General features: G+C 39.2%; 1 protein-coding gene across 2 annotated transcripts in view; it reads right to left on the bottom strand.

Moving 5' to 3' along the window:
- Window positions 1-23,125, bottom strand: part of MAGI2 (membrane associated guanylate kinase, WW and PDZ domain containing 2) — a 1,312,517-nt gene that overhangs the window by 195,489 nt on the left and 1,093,903 nt on the right. For both annotated transcript variants that reach the window (XM_063101323.1, XM_063101322.1), the window contains exons 11-12: window positions 6,075-6,106; window positions 192-381 (exon numbers count right to left, since the gene is read on the bottom strand). In XM_063101323.1, coding sequence (XP_062957393.1) covers window positions 192-381; window positions 6,075-6,106 — 222 coding nt within the window. The remainder of the gene's footprint in view (window positions 1-191; window positions 382-6,074; window positions 6,107-23,125) is intronic.

The following is a 23,125-nucleotide window of genomic DNA, read 5'->3' on the forward strand; positions in this document are numbered from 1 at the left end:
GAAAGATATAATAAGCTTAGTTTTAAAGTCAACAGGCTTTTAAAGTGGATTTTAGGCCAGCTGGCTCTACTTTTGAGATACTTTTGCAACTTAGAATATAAAATCTTGCCAGATCATTCAGTCTCAATATAGCTCCTGGCAGGGCCTCAGCTGTTATTCATGTACCCTTGTTTTATGTGGCTTTCACTTACGCCTACTTTCATAAATGGCTCTAGATTTCTCGTAGAGCTCATATGGGTCAGGCTTCCGTGGGTCAAAGGCCTCTGATGAGTCAGGAAACGAACTCCTGTGAAGGGCAGGTGGGAAGGGCAGGTTCTGCGCTATGGCCGGAGCGGATAAACTTGTCTGAGGACTGCCTTGATTCTCCCATCGTTCCATTATCTGAAAAATGAAAGAGAATAGAGAAAATGACTGACAATGAGTTCTTCCTGGCTATTACCCTTGTCACCTTTAAGTTAGGCTTTCTTTCCTTGCAGACTTTTCTTCCAGGAAGCATTGAAATCTTTGGTATAAAAGCCCTGAAAGAAAAGGTTCTATTTCTACATAATAAAACATCATAGACTGTTATAAATATGAGTGGTGCCTGACATTTGAATGCAAACTTACATAACCTTGTCATCTATCTGCTGGTAATCTTTAGCAAACCACTTAGTTTCTCTGAGTCTGTTTTTTTTTTTCCTTGTAAAATAGGAAGAACATGTATCTCAAATTACTGTAAGTGTAAGTGCTTAGAAATGTATGGTATTATTTGTTCCTTTTCTAAGATGGTCCTGAGATATTACACCACTTTAACTAAAACAGAAGATAGTCATCTGTACATATTCATTTGACACCTGTGCATATCTAACAACCTCCCACACTTGAACACTCAATCACTTTCCTTTCAGTTTCTAAGTAATTACACAACCATCTAGGATTCAGGGAGTGTTCAAAGTCTCCTAGGAAGCCTCATTTACTGCTGATCGGGTGACTTTCCCTTCAGAACGCTGCTGCTGCTATTGTTACTACCACAATCTGCTGAAGATCTGTGGAGCACTTCTCAGTTTACCATGCTCTTTCCCATACATGGTCTTTGATCCTCACCAGAGCACTGTGAGGTAGATAAAGCAGGGACTAATATCCTTTTATCAGAGAGGAAGCCAGGTTCACTGAGATCACCTGTTGGAACCACCAACTTCACCTTCATTCTACAATCAGCTGATTTCTCATTTAAACTCAACTTCTGCTTTCCTGCTTTGGATAAGCCTATAGTGTGTGTAAAAATTAGACTAGGTTATCCTCTTGCCTAAAATTCTGTACTGGCTCAGGATGGTCCTCAGGATAAAGGACAAACTCCCTCGTGGGCCGTGGCCCCAGGTTCTTCTCACTTTTCCCATATCACCTGATGGTTTCTCCTTTCATGGCCTGGGAGCCAGGTTCTCTTCTGCCTCTGAAGCTTTGCGTTCTCTCTGTACTTCTTCTACCTGTAAAGTGTACCCATTTTCTGCTCTTCCATCTTCCTTCCTCATTTTACCTGCCACCAGATTCAGTTGAGACGTCTTCTTCCCTAGAAGGCCTCTGGGACCCCCGTCTCTCCTGCACGCACTGACAGCATCCTCTACCAACCCCCCACGCCCCCCATCACACCCATCTGCAGTTCTGAGCCGATCCATGCCTGTCTCCTCACATAGATCATGTCTTTCTCATTGCTGTATTACCAACACATAGTTAGTGCTCAGAAAACACTCATTTAGTGAATGAATTATATAAATCTTGAATAAAATATGGTCTCTTTTTTAGAAACCAGTTTTGACACATAATACTTTGAATTTGGCAGGATTATAACTTTCTGTCTCCTGCTGTACTGTCGTGCTTTTGTTTTCACGCTGGCTATATTTTGGTCAGGACTCTGACTCCAGCTCTGACCTATCGATCATCAATATTTTAAAGCTGGAAGAGATGTATCTGACAGAGCATGCACTCAGTGTTTTTTGAATTGCACACGTGGACTGTGAAACACCAGAGATCCCTGCGGCCCGCCCACCTGGGACTGTGGCAGAGACTCGGGTTGAGACAGCAAACTGGGAAAGAAATGGGTCACTGACCCTTTTTTCAGGAAATTGGCTTCAGTTTAATTTGTTTTCTATATGGGCTACTGCCCAAGATTTCATTTGAACAAACTTTCTATAGCTAACAAGGATGGGAAACCCCTAGGTTCAGTTCTCTCCTACCACACATAATCTCTAAAAGCACAGACAGGGTAAGTGGTTCATCTGAGGCCCAGTAGCTGCCAGAGGCAGATCCTGGGTCAGAACCAGCCTATAACTCTAACAGGAGTGCTTGTTTGTGCATGGGGGAGTAGCTGGTAAATATGGTTAGAGTTTTAGCAAACTTTCTGCTTGGTGAGCCTTTTGCTTCCATTCAGTAAAAATCTTTAAATATGTATTTCCTCATTCATTTGATAGCAAAATTCATATAGAAAGCCATCCTGAGTTTCTTCAGTCATCCATTCTGGGTATGATGTAGAAGACCCACATTTGTGGCTAAAGTCATATCCTTTTTAATTTTTCGCTTTAACCAATTTTAGGCAACATGTGGATACATTCTGGCTGTGACTTTCTCCCTTATGTTTCTAAACATAAGATACTAAATGCTAAAAAGCAAATAAATTAGAAATAAGGTCCCTCTTGTTATCAGAGGGCTTCAGTGAATGTCTCTTTCTGCCATCGTCCACTGAGGGTCATCTGATATGCACATGTGTCTTGCTGGTGTATTTATTGTTCACATACAGTCATTGGAACAAACATGCTTCAGGTGAAATATTGGTATTTCTAAAAAAACAATCTTAAAACTACAAAACAATGCTTTGGGGACTGTGTGGGGGAGTTTCTGTGGCAGATTGACAAATTCTATAATTTCTGTAGCACAGAGATTGGGGAATTAGTCAAGAGTTCAGTCCATGCTTGGTAAAGCATGCACAACTTCTTGCTGTGACATTCATCAATCCTTGAATCACTGTCAGGGTTTCTCAAAAGACTGTAGAGCAGAAAATCACTATGCCCATGAAAAAATAGACTTACAGTTCTGTCCCCTGCCACCCTCTGCCTTACTCCCTCCAAGTTAAGTTATCTGGTGGCTCGGACCCAGAAGACCATGGAGCAAACCACTTGCCCTGGTACCAGAGGCCACCCCTTTCTCTGGGGCTGGTGTGCAGGTCTGACTGCACCTCTTGAAGGGTGAGTTCTGTTGACTTCTCCCTGCTTCCTTAGACACCATGGTCACTGGACTAGTGCTTTCTGTCTCGGATACTCTGTGTTCTTTACTTTTGTGAACCTCCTGGATTCTGATCCTGTAGCTTGCCCAGGCCCATGGGTCTCACTTTCTCCACCTAGTGGCTTCCTGGTCTTGACCTGTCTAGAGTATGTATTACCTGCCAGGCATTTATCTTTCAACAAGGCTTCTTACTGAGCCTCTTCTGTCAAGTCCCACGGGTGCCCATACCTAGGTTGATATTTATAAACATCCCACTAGAGTACAATGGTTTTCTATATTTGGGAGAAGACTTGTATCTTTGCTGGCCTTGGTAAATAACTGAATGTCTGTCTGATAGTATGAAAGGAAAGTCACTCAAATATCAGTGGACTGAGTGAACACTCAGTCCGTACCTAGGCATCAAACAGTAACATAGGAAAATCCAATCATGGTTGTGGTTAATTTTTTAACCCCAGCTTCTGATTCTAGGGTGTACACAGGGAGTAGAGGGCTTGTGAATAAGGCAGGGATCCCCCCCCCCCCCCGTGAAATACTCTGTCTAGAACCTGTTTTCTTCTTATAGAAGCTGGGGTAGTTTAAACCAATCTCTCCCTATTTGGGGCAGTATTGGGAGATGAAGACATTTGGCTTGATTCTGTACTTGAAGAAAGAACTCAGATCACTTCCAGATGAAGAAAATGAGAACTCACTACAAATAGTGTATTACTTGTTAAACTGAATGTGACTACCTTGACATGGATTAGCTCAAGATGTGGGTCAGTAGGACAAAAGAGAGGCAAGGAGTGACACAGGACCAGAAGGAGGCTAGGTCTCAACCAGGATAACATTTCCTTATTCTGACTAAGGATGTCATCAATATTCTTTAGAGGAGAGACTGTATGAATCCATATACTGTGGGTATATTGTTATATATTTGTTTTGATTAATAGCTCAGTTAACTATGTTCGTTTCACAGAGTTATTTATTAAAAATTTATGTGTGGAGGGTCTGCTTTCTATGGTGATATAGTCTACATATTTGAGCCCATCATGTAGAGGACTGTTTTAAGCACCTTACACAGATTAACTCATAGAATTTTCACAATAACCATATGAGGGGGTATTATTATTATTACCTCCATTTTACAGATGTAGAACTTGATGCAATGAGAGCTTAAGCAGCTAGTTCAAGGTCACATATCTAGTAAGGAGAAGAAGCAAAACTTGAACCCAGGGAATACCTTCAGAGCCTGTACTCCAAACACTTATACCATACTGCCTCTCATTATATTCCTCAGTCTAAAGAGTTTCTGGTAGATACATGGAGGACATTACATCAACAGTCCTCTACCTTCACTCAGCCTCAGACTGGAAAGTCCAAGCCTTAACTTTTAGAGAGACGCATGGGTACAGGATTAATTGTACATTGAGCTCTATAAAACCTTTTTTTGGAATTATTGACTATGGATGTAATTACTATAATGACAGCAAATGCTTTAATTACACCAAATGACATAATTTGTGTAAATGTGGTACATATAAGGAAATCACTAGATTGCATAATTGTAGCACTATGATAAGGTTGCAAGGTTCCTTGTTAAATTAGATAACCATGTGTATAACCACACAGAACATGTTTAAGTTTGATGGTGAAAATAAACTACTGAGATGTTGCTCAAGATACACCAAATTTCATTTTAAACATTAAAAAATACCTCTTTTTAAAATCACATGCATCACTAAGTGATTTATGAAGCCCAAATAGGACTGGTCTTCCCATTTGTTGTTCTCTGTGGACCAGATGAGCCAAATCCTAAATGAGGACACGCTTGGTGAGAGTGTTCCACTTTGCCACAGTCATGGGTTTCAGACATTCCAATTAGGGTAGACTATTCTAACATATCATAAAATGGGATCCTAGAAAACCAGTCTCAGCTCTTGGGACTTGGGCAATTAGTAGTTTCCATCCAAGGGCAAGTAAAGACCATCTCTAACTACTAAGCTAACTTGGCTTCAATCTAGCTTCACAAAAAGACTATTCAGACCCACCAGCCTCTTACATCAGGATAAAAATTTCAGCATGTTTCATAAAGGAAGTAGGCCCAGAGAGGTTAGGTGATGGTAGAGATCACCAGTATATGAAGAAGATTCAGAAGTGCCACTTCGAGTGACTGTCAGGTTTGGCAGGATATATATACACACATACACACATATATTTCATATATATGTACTTCAAAAAGTTCACGGTAAAATAGAATTATAAAAGATAATACAAATCTTCACATGAACTTTTAAAAATACCCTTTTTTATGTCTATATATACAGAGCTAGCATATATATGTGTTTGTGTTGTTTATATATATATATGTACATGTAATCAACTCTGTAGACATTAAAATGTGAATGTAATTATATAAGTATGTACAGAAGTGAATCTCTCATGGACCATATTTAATTTGTGGGTCAGCACCTCTGGATGTGTAGTTTGCATTGTTTCCCAAAATTCCATGTTATAAAGACCATACAGTATTTCTGACAGGGGAAAAAACGAAAGGTTTGTAAAGTATTTCCATTGCACCGGATTGAATAGTGTTAGTGTTCATTTTGCAAGTATATTTTAAAAATTGGCAGAATTGTCTTTATAGGAAAGTAAGATGAATTATTCTTGTAATTGTAGAATATTTGAACCACAGATATAAGACAAAGGGACACAGGATTTGTTCCTTTGACATCAAAGAATATCAGAGGTGGGAAAGATTTTGAGGTCACCCAATTAAACTGTTATTTAATGGGATTGCAATAATAACTAGAAATAAAGAAAGAAGCATAATAATTCCAACTTACAGGCTTTGGAGTTTTCCATGGAGAAAAGAAACCTGTAATAGAGAAAACAATATTTGAACTTTGAAAATATACCCCACTACCACTTACGGGTGGCATGATATTAAGGTAAATGTACTTGACTTTAGTTAACAGTAAACAATAACATCAACAAAATTATGCTTGGCTGCATAGTTTTCTTCAAGGAGCTCAAAATCATATTAATGATTCTACGAACATTTCCTTATTTGGCAACCGAGGATTCTGAGATACAGAGAATGAGTGATTGTGTGGCAAATGGTCAACCACTTTACAAGACCCAAGACTGAGTCATCCTCTGGGGTTTCTGTCACAGAGCCTATTAGAGGAAGAGAGAGAGGGAGTACACAGAGAAATTTAGAGTTTTAAAAGGTACATAGCTTTATTTAGTATAAGAAATGATGCTGCTTTCTTTGTTTACCTGCTTTATGTGGTTAGAAATGAATCAACAAGGCTTCATTATTCCTCAATTAAAAAAATAATGTGCAAGGGTACTTCAAAATGTTAGTGGAAAGATTCATATTATCTTTCAATTCTATTTTTCCATGAACTTTTTGAAGTACCTTCATATATAGCTATATAATGAATCAGATTCTAGTATAAATTTTTATGTGACCGTTCCCCCACTGAGATCTTCTCTAGAGCAGATTTGTATTTCATTATTCTTCTACCCCAGTGCTAGCACAATGTTTTGCATGAAAAAGTTCAAAATATTTGTGAACTGAATAAATTGCGTATTGTCAAACCCTCCCCCCCCAATTTATCAAGCTCTTTCTATGATCACAAGTGGTATAATGATTAGACTGACCCTGTTGTGATCCAAATGACTATCAAGATAATTAAAAATAAAAGATAGATTAATTCCCTTTTTTCTTGTATTATTAATTTATCACACGGAATTAGTTTTTAAAAACGTGGTAAAAGCAAGCCTAAAAATAATGGGGATGGGGTGGGGGAACGGGGGAACTGCCATATGCTGGTCCCAGCAATTCAAAACTTAATCTAGCATCTAAAACAAAATTACTGTCTTTTCATATCATATCTTACTTCTTTCAATAATTTTCACGCATGTTAATGTTAGATGGCATCTGATAAAATGCCCAATAAAAATGAAATATTGAAAATATGTCACATACTAGGTTTATCACCTTTAAAACTGGGATTTGTCCAAAATTGGAATAGTTGACATCTATAACCCATTTATAGGAAATATCTAAAGCAATCTGAACACACAATGACCTGGACACTTTAGCAATCCAACTCATGCATGGCAAAAATAGTAATTATACCTCAGTGCACCATTGTGAAGAACTGATGATTCATTTTAGAAAAAGAGTGAAATTATATAATCCATCATGTTTCTCAGCTTTCCTTGGAACCCAGAGTTAAATTTACTGCTGATGTGTAATAACCATTAACACAAGAAGCTTGGTAGAATTAGCTTTCTTTCTGTCTCACACACTCTGCTCGTTCTTGTCTCTCTTTCCAGCTCATGAAAAAAATTCGGTTCAATTTGTGGTTTGATTATAATTTAATTACAAGGATTTAATCATTCTTTTATGAAAGAGTTGAGAATAAAAATTATAGATAAATAAATACCTTTATCTCCTTGACTCTTTCTGTAAAACACCAAGGAAAATAATTTGATCATCAACTAAAAAGTGAAAAATTTTTAAACCTATTGGCTAATTAACCATTATTTTCAGTAAAGAATAAAATTTATTTGCTGCTTTATGAAATGGCCAGCAACAGTTCCTTTGAGAAAAGATGTCATTTATACATTTTCGCAATGTCAAAACATTCATTTATTTTCTCTGCTTTCTTTGTGTTGTCGCCTTCTTCCTGGACTGCAGAAACAGGTATTTGCTGTTTGATGGGTACTGGGTGTTTCTTAGGATTTGATACAGAGGTATTGAAAATGGTTCCTCTGTTATGGAGCTCTCTTCTCCACATGGGACATCTTAGAAGATGATTTTTCCTTCTAGAAAAATGTATAATCATCTGACCTCTCAGCAGTTATGGTGCCAGAACTAAAATGGCATAAGAGGGGGCTTGGTCAAGAGCTGACAAGGAGAGGGTGTTTAATTTGACCACCTTTCATCATAGGCACTTTGGCTTCCCATTCTTTTAAGGCTGTTTCATTCAGTCTGACCTGCGATCATTGGCATGACCCAGGATTTCTTTACCACTCACATTACAGCATTTCCTGCAATATTTCTAATGCTGAGTTGCACTGCAGAGGCTTCAATCCCTGAAGCAATGGTTACTCTTTCTGAGTCATTGTCAAAAAGAAGCTGCTTGCTGCAGAGAAGTAATTTTAGGTAGTAAGAAATAGCATAAGAATAGATTTTCTTAAAAATAAAAATAACTTATGTGACCCTTTGTGTTTCATGGGCAAATTATCAATCATGATATAAACATTTAAATTAAGAAAAATAGAAAACATTTATTTTAGATATACTCAATTTGGTGCTGATTAAGCCAGAGGTCAAGTTTTCTATGTGATTAAACTCCAATGTTCTGCTCAATTTCATTGGAAGAGCTACAGAAATACTATGATAGTGTGCTATCATACACTATTATATACATACTATTATATAATACACTAGTATATATAATATACTACCATATATTATAAATACACTATAAATTTTTGTGGATGGCACCTCTAGGAAATCTAGTCTATTCCAAATAACTTTAAAATAAACCCACCAAAAACCAAATCAAGACTTTTAAATCCTTTCAGAGACATGCAGGTTATTATATCAAGCTTATTTCTGAAATTATTTTTTCTGGTAGGATGTAGATCACAGAAGCAAGACAAGACTTCTGAGATCTAGGAAATTTTTCATATATATGTGCTGTGTGGTGAACTGCTACACTCTGCATCTATGGGATAATTTCTACTGTGCATAATTATTTAAAAACTACTTGTTAATTTTGTTTCTGCTGCTTATGTCACAGACCATAGGGACATCACTCCCCTGGCTCCGCAGACACCATTGTATCTTGCTTGACGTCCTAGCTTTTCTCTGTCCTAAGCATTTTGCGAGGCTTGATTTGCTGAGACTATTACCTTTTGGGCTTCTCACCACCCATTCTCATAGGAAAACAAAAACAGAGATATAGACAATTTTTTCTTAAGCCTTTCACAACTAAGGTAGTCCCCATTACAAAATCAAGTTCATAGAAAAAGAGCTTTTTCTTTAATAATAGTAACAGTTCCTTTATGTTTTAGTTTCTGGCCTTTATTTCCCCTACTTCTATAGAGAGCTGTGTATTAGAATTCTCCAGAGGAATTAAAATTTCTTTATAATGACTTAACCATGTTTTCCGCATTGGCTTTCATCTTCAGCAACTTGGTGTGTGTTTTGTGTATGAATGTGAACATTCTTATTTAATCCTGAATCTTGAGAACAAAAGCAACATGCCTAAAGGTACAATTATAAGCTAAGTGAAATATGGGAAGGGACATAAAAGAAAAAAAAAAAGAGAGAATAAGTGAAAAAATTTAGATGCAGCTAATAAGGACATTTAGATGTTATTTAAAAAAATTTTTTTTTAAGTAAATGTATTTTAATATAAAGTACAAAAATGGACTAGATCTCTAAAATCTGTCTTCTTTAGAACCAGAAATAAAACTAAAATGTATTTGTATCTCTTAAAAGCACAGTGAGATGAGCAGAGAAACAGACATACAGTACAAATAATTCAGACAAGAAATTCTGGTCTTTGAGAATGGCATATTAAAATTTAAATTAAATTCTACATGTCAAGTAAATTCAACTTTTAATAAACTATAGAAATATGGTTACCTGGCAAAATGAAATGTGCTCAGATAAATTTGAATTTCAGATAAACAATGAATAGTTTTTTAGTATAAGTATGTCCCATATATGGCATGAGATGTGTTTTGCATGGGACAAACATATTAAAAATTATTTGTCATTTATCTGAAATTTAATTCAATTAGAAATTCTGTATTTTTATTTGCTAAATCTGGTCACACTGTGTAGGAAATATATATCCTTGGTAACCATTTAAAAATAAAAACACAATAGTAACAGCTACTGACCCCCGAATATTTGATATTTCTTTTTATTGGTGGGAATCTCGCTTTAGAAAAACCTCAGAACATTCCATTTGCTATACAGATCATTGGATTGTGTTGGCTGCCTGTTCATCAGTAGCCTGGACTGAGGTCACACCTCATGAGATGCAGAACTCTGTGGCCATCGTTAGTGCTACAAAGGACCATTTTCAAATTGCATGATTACTGGCCAGCACATTGCCTTTTCCCAAGCAGAATGGTTCACAAAGTGGCTTTTTTCAGAACTACCTCTCCTGACACATGCTACCCAAAATGAAAGAATATTGATATATTTACAGTAGCTCTGAAGTGAGAGCTCTTTTCTGGCATGCATTTGTGTGGTGAGAATTTCATTATTATTTATTTTTGCAGGGCAACAGGATGATGAACTTTCTTAAAATCACCCAAATTCAAATAAGGGACCAAAATACAATGAAGAACAACTTTAACCCATCATGATATCTTCAGTTTGGAATAAGACAAGGCAACTTTTTGAGATTTCTAGAAATTTCCTCAAACACAATTAAATCTTTCAACGTGCTTCTGTGTTCCAGTTGATATGCTGAACTTCCACTTGCAGAATGTGAAATAGTTTTTCCTTCAGCTGAAATATCTGCTAGAACATATGATTCTGGCTTTGAAGATTATTGTTACAGTTTCTGTAACAATAGGGGACTCTACAATTACTAGAAATAATAGAGATGCTGGGGAAACACTTTATATTTTTCTTTTTCTTTAAGCAGCAGCAGAAGAGTAGAAACCACTTTGAAATACAGACCTGTTTCACTGCAGACTTCCCTGTCCTGGCTTATCAAAAGCTGTGTTTCTGTTTTGCTTAAAAATGGGGACACAACAATGTGGATATGCTTAACACTACTGAACTGTGCACTGAAATATGGTTAGGATGGTAAATTTTATGTTATCTATATTCCACCACAGTTTAAAAAAATGTTTAAAGCAATTAAAAAAAGGAGAAAGAAAAAAGTGAAAAGGGAGAACAAAAGAATGCACGTATCATGTGCATGATAGAGAAAAAGGAAAAAGTAAGAAACTGAGAGAATTTTTTTCACAGTCCCTGTGACACCCTCCTGGAGGACAGGAAACTTACCTGAACACCCACACAGACCCTTCCACCTCTTAAATTATCCTTCTTATAAAGGATTGTAGGCAATAAATGGCACCCACATTCCTACTGCATTTCTGAAAATGTTTCAGGGACTGTGAGAAACTCTTCCAATAGAGAAAACTGGTTTTAAAAAGTCTCCCAAAAGGGAGAAAAAAGCCCCAGGGTTTTTAGAACCTCTATTTAGGGCTAATTTGAGGGAGAATACCACTAATAAAGTTAATGTTTAATTTAAAGATCCTCCCATTTTCCCATAGCCTGGCAAGTAGACCTAAGCTTTCCATCAAAAAATTCAGCCTTTGGTAAATGTATGCCAGCAGGGTAATGAGCTAATTTCCATTAAAACTAGTTCAGTGTTATTCACTTTTTTCCTGCTTTTTGACTGATTCATGTATTTCTTATTAAAATTCATTCAATGGGTTAAGCCCTGCAGTTCCTTCAGATAATTTGTTTAAGGAGGTAAAGGGGCAATTTTTCTTAATAAAACTGACCTAGGCTAAGAAACAACCTGTCCCTTAAGTGAGCACGGAAGAGATACAATTGGTAGTACTCAAACATTCTACCACCAAGCAACGCATTCAATTTGCAAAGAAAATTTCATTTGGCTGCCATATTTGACCTGAAGATTTTTAAAAAATTAAATGTGGTAAGCTGAGGCTTTCTTTGCAATGCTTTAAGAACGATCCTTTCTGCATCTTTTAAGTAAAAGTGCTTTTCTTATAAACACTATAAAATTGTTTTCAAATAGCCGTTTCCCCCCTAGCTTTGTTCCTTATGGAGAGAGCAATCCAACCATTTCAAGTAATCCCAATGAGTATCTAAAAAGGGTAAGTCTGCACATGTTGTCTTCTGATAAACTCAGCTTCATAAAGGATAGATTCAAAATAAAGCAGGCAAAATGAATAGCGTCCAACAGGAATAAAGGAATGGACTGGAAGAGGAAGAATTGTGTCAGAGGGGCTAAACTTTAGAGTGAGGTGAGTCTTACAGAAAATACTGACAACTACAAAGGGCTTTTTATGTATGTTCTGAACAAGACCAAGGGCAATGAAGAGAGAAACTACTCTGGGTTTATGGCACACTAAACAACTGGCAAAAAAAATGTGGAAGGATATCAAGACTTGCACACAGAAAAACCCAGTTCTGAGAGTTTTTTTACTTTAATGGTGAATGTACAGCATTAGTATTTTTTTTCTTTTTTTAAAACCCATCTAGAAACATCTTTAAATAATTTAAGACAGATTAAATGTCTGCCTTGGTATTTTACACCAGCATTAAATAAATATTATTGGAACCTTTGATCTTTCCTTCCACATCGTCTCTTCAGTGTTCCTTATTTTGGGAAATTTCACCTGCCTTTCTGAGTTTTTAAGACAGGAACTTGAAAGCCATCCTTAACACTTCCCTCTCTCTTAATTCCCATCACCAAATCCTGTCTATTATTCCTCCAAGATCTATTTCAAATCCACTTCTCTCCATCTCCATGGCCACCATTGTAATCCACATCCCGTTATCTCTCACTTGAACTGAAGCAACAGCAAATCTGATGATGTCACTGAATTTGACTATGCTTTGAAATCCTTCAATGGATTCCTATTATACTTAGGATAAGACACAAAACCTACAAGGCCCTAAATTAGTTGGCTGCTACCTACTCCGCAGCTACCTCATGGGTCACTCCCATTCATTCATTGGAGCTCCTTGAGTAAGCCAGGCTTTTCTAGCCACAGGGTCTTTGCACAAGCTCCTTCGTTTGCTCACCCTTTTTTACTCCACACACAGCTATCTCTGACTCCTTCTTTATGTGTCAACTTAAATATCTCTTTCTTGAGGAAGGTGTCCCTGACCTTTCATTTTCAATTAAAGTTCCTTATTACACTTTTTCATTATATCCTGTCTTTTTCCTTTATATGGCACTCATCACTATTTATAATTATATTTATAAAATCATATTTATATAATTACATGAAGTTATTGGTTTAATGCCATCTCTCACATTAGAGTATAAATCCATTAGGGAAGGAATTATATTGATTTTCTTCATAATATATTCTCAGTACTTAGCAAAGTCCTGACACAGTGGATACTTCAATAGACCTATTTGAATGAATTAGTAATGGATGAGGAGGGTAGAAGGAAGAGACAGAGTCACAAGATACTCAGAAGATGCAGTGAGGCATGGTGGTTTGCTGGTGGTAGAAGAGGGAGTGGTGTAAAGAAGATGAAATCTGTGATTTGTAGCTAGAGAAACTGAGTGGGCGATGGTGTTATTAGCTGAGGTAAGGAGTGCAGAAAGGGGCTTTGCTGAGTGAAGTCTAGCAAGTTAGGTTACAGGCAAAATGAGTTTGAGGTGCCTTTGAGAGTTTGGGTTCAAATGTTGAAGTCAGAATCAAAATAAGCTTGGGCTCATGCATAAAAGTCCTGTAGTAGTTGGCTCTATCATCTGGAGCTCAGTAGTGGTATCAGGATTAGAGATATAATGTGCCAGGTTAAACTTAAAATAATGTCCCCAAATTGTGTAGCATAAAAAGTGAAATCCTCAGAGTTTGTAGAATGAATGAAGTGGTTGAAAGATAACACTGGGTCAATAAAGTGTCAAGAAGGGAAGATTTCTTTTGGGTGGGACTTCACATTCAGATGAGAAGGAACCTGAAGAGTGTGGAGACAGAGTCTGAAGGTTCAGGAGGAAAGAGGAGAATTGGTAATCATTTCATGAGGAGACGAGAGAGGATGGGATCTAGAGCACTGGGGAGGAATTAAACTCAACTGAGAGAGAAGGGGGCATCCAAGTTTGTATTAAGAGGCGAGGGCAGACCCATCGGGGGCAAAGCCTCCAGGATCTGCTCCATGGGGCAAGGATGGGACCAGACAGTGGCTGAAAGTGGTAAAATCAGTGGGGGTTTGTAGGAGTTGTGGTTGTGAGGCAAAGATGTAAATAGGAAAAGAAACAATTTCCAAGGCAGTATAGTGGAGAGGCTATGCACACAGAACATGGGGTAAAACTGCCTTGGGTTCCAGTGCCAGCTCCACTTCTCCATAGCTACTCTGTGGTCTCATGGACATGGGAGAGCACATACTACCATGATGAACTCGGGCTCTGAGTGAGACCCCAGGTTTGCTTTGTGGCTCACAGCCGGGCGACCTGCGCAAAGTCCCCCCACCGCTCGAAAGCTCAGATTCTTTATCTGTAACAAAGGAAGGATAATAACAAGAATTATTTTAGTAAGAACTAAATAAAAAGAATGCACTTTATAGTCTATCAATATAAAATGGTGCATTATTCCCTTTAAAGCTTTTGTTGCCTTTTGAATTCTTTTTCTATAAAATAGAGGTCTGCTTTTCAGCAAGGCATTCAACAATTTATTGCTATAATAGATGTATGTTATTTTTTTCTCTTAGCTGTTTTAGGCTTTTTGTTCTTTTAACCTTCCTTAGGTTAAAGCTCTTTCCAGATGCCTTTTGCTATCTGGGCTACGATGTGTTTTGATTTTCTTTGTTTATCTTTTCCAATCATTATTTTCATCCCATTAGAGTTGATTGCTAACTTCCTCCTGATCCTGGCCAGGTGAGTAAGGTAGTTCACTTTAACCTCACTCAACAGTCCCTGTGCTCTAGTGTAGACTGTACCCCCAGGTACAATGATGATGTCACCAGTATTCTTTTATAAATTGTTTCCAGCTTTTCATTTCCCTGTAACTATTTATAGAATGGTTACTTAGATTTACCCAACTTGACTGGTTTCAGTGCCTACCACATTTCCTTTTATACCACTACTTCTTCATTTTGGGATTTTGAATTTTGATTCCTCTCAGTGTATGTCCTCAAACAATTTTTCAGAAAATAGCATGTTTGGTGTGGTAGGCAGAAGAGCAGTCTCCCAAAGATGCCCTCACCCTGATTCTCAAAACCTGTGCACATGTTATTTTATATTTTAAGGCAAAAGAGAATTTGCAGATGTGATTAAGGCTGAGGACCTTGAGATGGGAAGAGTATCTTGGGTTATCCAGGTGGGCTCAATCCAATCACCTGAGTCCTTAAAAGTGGAGACCCTTCCTGGTTGCAGACAGAGAGAGATGACAGTGTGAGGCGGCTGCAATTTGCTATCTATGGCTTTGACGGTGGGGGAAGGGGGATGCAAGCTATGAGATGCCAGAGGCCACCAGAAACTAGAAAGGGCAAGCACATAGATTCTCCCCTAGATACTCCAGAAAAGAACATCACTATGCTGACACTTTGATTTTAGCTCAGTGAAACTTTTGTTGGATGTCTGACCAGTGTGGTAAGATAAGTTCCTGTTCTTGTAAGCCACTAAGTTTGTAGGCATTTATTATGGCAGTAATAGATAGATTACTATATTAAGCCTATATTTCTGACATCTTTTCTAAGCACTTGCATATGAATAGTGCTTTCAATTTTCTTTCAAACTCTGAGACTATTCCATTGTCCTGATATTTAGTGATGCAGAGGACAAGATTGAATCCATTCAACTTTTGTTTATTTGCAAGTGACCTTTCATTTCCTTTCTTGAATAACTTTATGATTTTTATTTTTTTATCCTTTAAAATGCCTTATAAATTGCTAGACTATGCCTAGGTGTGAATCTGTCTTCATTAACTCTTCCTCGAGTATAGTGAGTGCATTTGCTTCAGGCTTTCTCTGAAGTCTTTCTACTCAAGGTGTGGTCCAAGGACCTGCAGCATCAGCGTCACCCAGGAGCTTGTTAGATACCTGGAATTTCAGACCCAAGACGTACTGCACCAGATCTGTATTTTAACAAGATCCCCAGGTGATTCATGTGCACATTTGAGAAGTGCGGATGAAAGGATATTCTATTTGCAGATTTGATCTTCACGTTCTTTTATCAGTTTCTCTCTAATTTCTTTGTCCTTTTGCTCCCTACCATCAGTATTTATCAAGACACAGACATGCCTCTCCCTCCCCTCCCAGGGATTACAGTCGAAGTTCCTGCTTCACACTCCATTTCTTTCTCCCTCTGGTAACTCTGATATGCCACTTAGCAGCATAATCTACTAATGTAAAGAGCAGTTTTACCTCTATCTCTATTTCTCTATATTTAAATATCTAGATATAATCTCTTATTTTTTTAAAGCTAAGATCTGGAATATAGGCAGAACTGATACTTATTTCTTGTTTTAACTAACTTTACCAGCTAAGGCTCAAAATCAGTCTTCACTGAAGACTATGGCTTCCCTGATTAGCATCACTTAGGCATTGCTGGTGGAGATAAAGTACAAATATCATCATAGGATTACCCTTGCAGTGTACTTTCCAATAACCAAAATTGCAAAACATAAGGATTAGCAACAAACTTGTTTGGTTTATGGTGGGAATTCTTGGTGCAACTGATTTCTCTTTCCCCCTTGTATCCTATCCTCTCGTATCCCCTAGGTTCTCTTGCAGAACTTCCCAGAGAGCAGGAGAGATGGATCTGCTGTGGAGTGGAGAGTCATAGCCCGCATCTCAGTCCATGGGTCGTAAGGAGGAACCTTACTGACTGCTGTTTGTGAGCCAATGTTTTACAAAACATGGAGATAAAAGATGATTGTGGGCACCACTTTAGTTTGGTGTCTCTCAAAGGCAGACCGAGACGAGGACTTGGGTGACCCCAGGAGGCACAAAGTGAAGAATGGGAGAAGTGAGCCAGGGAAGGGAAACCCACTGCTGAGCACCACTGTGAGCAGCTGGGGCTCAGTCACCTCACGGGTCTCGAGAAACCCTGGGAACACACGTCAGAAGGCCAAGACATTTCTCCTCTGACCCTCTCCCCACCGAGGGATGAGGGTTGCTCTCCCATAGTGTGAACTCTCTCAAGTTTCTGGGTTGTACCTGCTTCAGGCTGGAGAAGCACCTGTGGTACCAGAGAAGTTTTCAGGCAGACCGAGGGACTGGTGCTTGAGGCAGGGCTCTCAGCTTTCTGGAAACATCCACAGCTGCCCGTGAACTCGGGTGAGCTGAGGGGACACGAGTGGGACAAAACAGCATCCGTGCAGATGCTGTTGACGAAAACAGGAAACGACACCTGTGGTGGGAGGAGAACTTAAATATGCACTTAGTGATTATTTTGGGGGAAAAAGGGATTTACGTAGTGCTAAGACAGGGATGGCGAATGAATTTTGTCAACTCTCATTTCAACTCTGATCAACTAGCTGCCCAGAATGCTGTGCTGAGGGATTCTCAACAGGCTCAGGAGAAAATTGTATTTTTATCAATTAGCAATGCCAGCCGTAGAAATGAGAAGAAAGCAGGCGGCATTTGGGCCATGTATTTGCCACCCTGCTTTAAAGTGGAGACTCTTATTAATATTAGCTGCATGAACAGGTCTTTAATGAAATATAATAAGTTCTTCTACAGATTTGACCTTTTAAAAGGCACAGCATGTGGAATATCTCTGGTTAATGGGAGGATTCTCCAGTTATTAATCTTATAAAACTGGAATAGACTTTGGAGGCACAGCAGTTAATAGCAGTTGTAATAGGCATTGACTGTCACTCTCATACATTTTCTGGTAAACATGCTAATTTCTTTCCTTTTGATACATAAAAAAGTCACAGTATTGACTGAAAGTATAAAGATATCAAAGGAAGACAAGATGTAATACGAGTATCATCGATATCTCGTCCTAGAATCAATGATAACATCAATGCCGACATACATGTAATTCACTGGTCATAATGCTTTAATGAGGAACTTATCACCATTTACCCTGGGACATGATTAAACTGTTATGAGTCCCACAGTAAAGTACAACATAACATATATTTCAATAATAACTTACACCATTTTTTCAATTCAAATTGATTTCAAGTCCTATGGTTATTACTTTGTAAATATTCCTCAACTCATGTCCGATGCTGCATCTGACCAATCTACCTGTCTGGCCCACTGCAACCGTCTACCTGCCACCTGCTCTTCACACTGTAGCCACAGTAATCTTTTCAAAGTGTGCATCTGATCATGTCACTCTATTTAAATAAACTGGGTAATCGGCTTCCCCATGCTTGTGGGAATTAGGTAAATCTTCTATAGAACCCGAATCTGTTTTTCTAGCCTCATCTTGCTCCGTTGTTTTGCTCTCTCACTTCCAGCATCAGTGACCTTTGGTCGGTGCCTCAGACCCTCCCAGCTCCCTCTCACCACAGGTCCTGGAGCCTGCTTCCCCACCCTGGTCACCTGGGCGGCTCCTGTTTGTCATTCCAATCTTGGCTCCAGAAGACATCTCAGTCTTCTCTAAGCCAAAGCCCATGAGTAGAGACTCTCATAGCTCACTAACTTCAACATTTTCTTCCCATTTCCATAGCTGAGATCACTAATTGGTAAAGGTAGTTTCTATTTTATGTTTAAACAACAGAAATTTATTGTTTTACTATTCTTGGAGATCAAGGTGTTGATGGGCTTGATTTCCCCTGAGAGCTCCGGGGAAAAATCGGTTCTGCTCCTCGCTGCTAGCTGCTGGTGCTCCTGCTGCTGCATCCCCCAGATCTCTGCCTTCATTTTCACATGGCATTCTCCCTGTGTGCAAGTCTATCTCCACATGCCCTCCTTTTAAAAATAAAGACACCAGTCTTAATAGATTAGGGCCTGCCCTACTCCAGTATGAGCTCATCTTAACTAATTACTTCTGCAATGACCCTATTTTCCAAATAAGTTTACACTGTGAGCTACTGTGGGTTAAGACCTCAATATATAAATTTGAGAGTGGAGACACTTCAACCCATAACACTAGTCTACTTGGGCCAAAGTTTTTGCATCTGGTAAAAGTGGAATAAAGGTAAGACTTCTTGTGATAACTTTCTCCCCCATGAGCCTAAACGTTCCATGATGGTAAGGATCTTATATGTAGTTTTGTTCATTATCGATTCTCCAAATCCTAGCATAGTACCTAGAGTAGGTGCTCAATATTTGTTGAATGAATAAAAGAAACATTGAAATGTATTTTTACTAATACTCAAATTTTATTTCTATGAGAAATCTTATTTACTTAGTAGTTTATCATTTAAGAGGAAGTTTTGGATATATTATCACATTCCTTATGAAATCTGTGTAAAGGAGGCAGGGAAGGGATAGTTATACATATCTTACAAAGAGACCGAGGTTCTGATGGTATCCTGCCCATGGGCATTCAAGAAGGAGGTGGCAGAACCAGGACTTAGCCCACATCCTCTCTGACTCCAAGCCTGGAGTTTGTTTCCCTCATCAGTCTGCCATCACAGGATGACAGGTTATTATACAACTAGGATAAGATCACAGCAATTAGCTAGTCTGCTAATGTCTTCCAGACTTGCAATATCTATTTGGTTTGGCTTGCTGGTTTCACATTGAATGGAACATGAAAGGCTAGTAGCAGCGACGACTTGGTAGCCTGGGGGGCAGTAGTGGTGGAGGATGCGTTTCTAGGCACATCATGACCTGTTATGTATTTGCTTCTGAGCAACAGCACTGCAGTGGGCATCATTCCAAGGTGCCATTCTATTTAGGAAAGAAAGTTAACACTTAGAGACCCTGTGAATTCCCATAAGAGCAGAACTAGGGTTGGAAAGACAAGATAGGCACAGGCACACGGAACTGGAGAAGCCAGATGTGCTTGGGCAGAGAACAGAGCCCTCTACAACTGAGGTTTTCCAAAGCGTCATTTTGTCATCCTATTTCATAGGTGACAGAATGAAGAAAAGCCTCCTGGGCTGTCAGCAATATGCTGTGGTTGGGCTCTGATGCAGGTATTATAAGTTCATAGCATGTTAGAACCATAGGGGATCTTCTAGCCACCTGATCCCTCATTTACAGATGTAGACAGGAGTATGTCCCGCAGAATTGTCATAAAGCTGATGACTTGGCAGCTAAATGTGCTCGAGTATCAGAAGTGATGTATGCCTTTCAGACAAGGTGGTGAATCAGAGCTTAAACTCACTAGCTGGCTTCTAAGATGATGCTATTTTTGTTTTGGTTTTAATCTTAAGAAAAATAGTGAAGGCAGGGGCTGTGCTTTGCACTGGCAAAGCTACCTTTATTAACAGTAAACTTTTAGTAACCCCACCATAAATATTTTTCAGTTGAATTAAGCTTATTATGTTATTATGTTAGCTTATTTCTGAATAATTTCCCATCATCTTCAAGTCACTTAAAAAAACTACAAACAATGGAGGGAGGCTTTCAGGTTTCGAACAGCCTCACTGACTAAAGATAAATAGGGTTTGAGAAAGGATGAGCCACCTCCTGTCACCTGCATATGACAAAGTGTTTGTGTCCCCTGGGCTCACCTAGTGACTCAGTGTGGTTTTCTTTCTGAAGTTGCATTAATGCTGTGGGGGTCACTCTCACCTCAAATTCTACACACAACTTCAGTGGGTACTGGATCTAGACTTTTCCCTAATGGGATGAACAAGTCAGGAACCGCTGGAGTCAGAGCCAGTGGATTACAGCCCAGCAGGTCCTCTCTGCAGCTGGCACCTGCTCATGCCGGAGCTGGCACTTCATCTCAGCTGACATTTTGTGCCACCTCTGTCCTCATCTACCTCCCACGTGAGGGGAACTGGAACATTATCTTCCTTCTGTTATGGATGAAGGTCAAACTGTGTCTCTAACTGCTGCTCCTGCTGATGGCGCTGCTCTGACTAATGATGACTAATGCTTTACAGAGGATCATGGAGAACGTGCCGCGTCTACCTTTTTAATGAGATCAGGGTTCACTCCTAAGTCCTTATTTTCTCCCTTTATACTTGTTCCCTTGGGCTCTCCTTCACTCTCCTGGTTTTAGTTTCTGTCTGCATGGGCATAATTTGTAGTGCTGTCTTTCTAATCCTGACCTCTGCTGCTTACACTCCTAAACTTCAAGTGTCTCTAACTTCTTGCTCAACGATTCACTCACTCGTTTACTTATTCATCATTAATGAATATGTATTGAAGGGCTATGGCAGGCGCATCATTGCCTGTCTAGAGAGCTCACTAAGACAAAGTGATACTTTCTTTTCCTGAATCTGCTACACCTGCTTCCTCTGTCCTCACTCGCCTTTCTCTCATTGAAGCATTCTCCTGGGGTGAGCTTATTTTATCCCCAGGGCTTTTCCTACTACTAAAAACTTCTCATCTCCTTCTAAATAAGCCTCATCCCATCTCTCACAGGTCCAAGTGCCCAGCTGAATCTACACTGTTCAAAAGAGCCCGCAACTCATATCCATTAATGAATGCAATCTCTTCCCCTGAAACCTTCTTTCCCTTCAACAGTCCCTAAATCTATAAGTGGCACTAGCAACCTCCAAGCCAGAAACCTGGTGCTCATCCCGAATTTGTCCTCTCCACCCCCCTCACCCCCACATTCCATCAGACCTGTAGGTATTCCCTCCTGGATGTCTCTTGTACTTTACCCTGCTCTCCAACCTTGCTCCTACTATTTGATTCAGAACCCCAGAACCTCATAACGTCTTATCTACACCACTGTAAATGGCTTCAAACTAGCTATTCCCTCCTTTCCTCTATTCTTGTCTCCTCCAATCCATTCTTTGCTCCTAGAGAAATCTTTCTAAGGCATAAATTTGAAAACATCACTTCTTTTTTTTCATCCAATTTGCTGCAGAATAGAGTCCAAACTCCCCATCATATAAGCTGCTCCATGGTCTGGCCCTACCTGCAGCTCCAGCCTCGCTGCTTACAAAGTCTGACCTCACAGCCTCTCTCTGCCTGTCCCATTCCACTTGCAGTTCTCAGACTACCCAAGATGTTTGACAACTCTGTCTTTGCCCTGCCATGCCCATTTCTACCTGGAATTCCCTCCCCCACTGTCTGCCTGGCAACAAGTTACTTCTTTTTGAGCCTTAGCTGAAGCATCACCTCTTCTAGAATTGGTTGCAACGTCTATCTCTTCTAGTTGAAATTGACCAGTCCTGTCTGTGTCCCCTGGCTGCAACCTTAGCCCCTGGAATACATTGGGGCACTTGACTGTGAGTCTTGGGCTGACTAGATTATAAGTCTCTTGAGGCCATGTCTTGTTTGTCTTTGCAGCCCCAGTGCCTGCCAAAGTGAAATGTGTGCTTTTAAGCACTTAATGAATGTTTGATGAATAAATAAATAAATAACAGGGATATTTAATGTGAAAAAGGATTCTGTAGTTTGATATTTTGTTTGGTTTTTAAAACTTATTTTTATTGTTAGTATGGTCATTGTACTGTATTTCCTTTTAATGGAAGATAAAAACAAGGGAAAACCAGCTTACACAAGCTCGTATTTTCAGCATGCGAGATACATTAGCTTTAAATAACTCCATTATGAGACTGTAAAATAATAGAATTAGAGTGGACTGAAGCAAACACTTGCTCCAAACTTTACATTTTTACAGAGGTGGAAGCAGAGCACACATGTACCATGAGTCACACCACTAATTAATGACAGAATAGGGACAGTATCTCTGTTCAGTGCCCTTATTGCCCTACTTTGCTAGGAAAATAACCTTGACTGAGCTTCGACTGTGTGCCAGGCACGGCTCTGGCCATTGATAGACGTTGTACCCCATGATCTCTGCATATAGGTGTGGCTGCCAGGTTTGTAACCCATGTCTTGTGTTTGTTCTTCCCGCTTCTCAAGAACTACCACACCTGCGCTGAGCACACACATTTCTTCCTTGGGTCACTGTGATACGTTGCCAGGTCACCTCTCGGATCTTCAGCATCTCATGAATTGCCTCACAAGCCTTCCTCCTCCTTGACCTTGACTACATTAACTCTCCTCAAGTCTCCTCTTTTCCAGCAATGACTCCATCAGATTTAAATTACTATGACAGGTTCAATAGTGCCTTTATTTCTCCTTTGCTTGTCT

Source organism: Cynocephalus volans, chromosome 6, assembly GCF_027409185.1.
Source record: "Cynocephalus volans isolate mCynVol1 chromosome 6, mCynVol1.pri, whole genome shotgun sequence".
Classification (NCBI taxonomy): domain Eukaryota; kingdom Metazoa; phylum Chordata; class Mammalia; order Dermoptera; family Cynocephalidae; genus Cynocephalus; species Cynocephalus volans.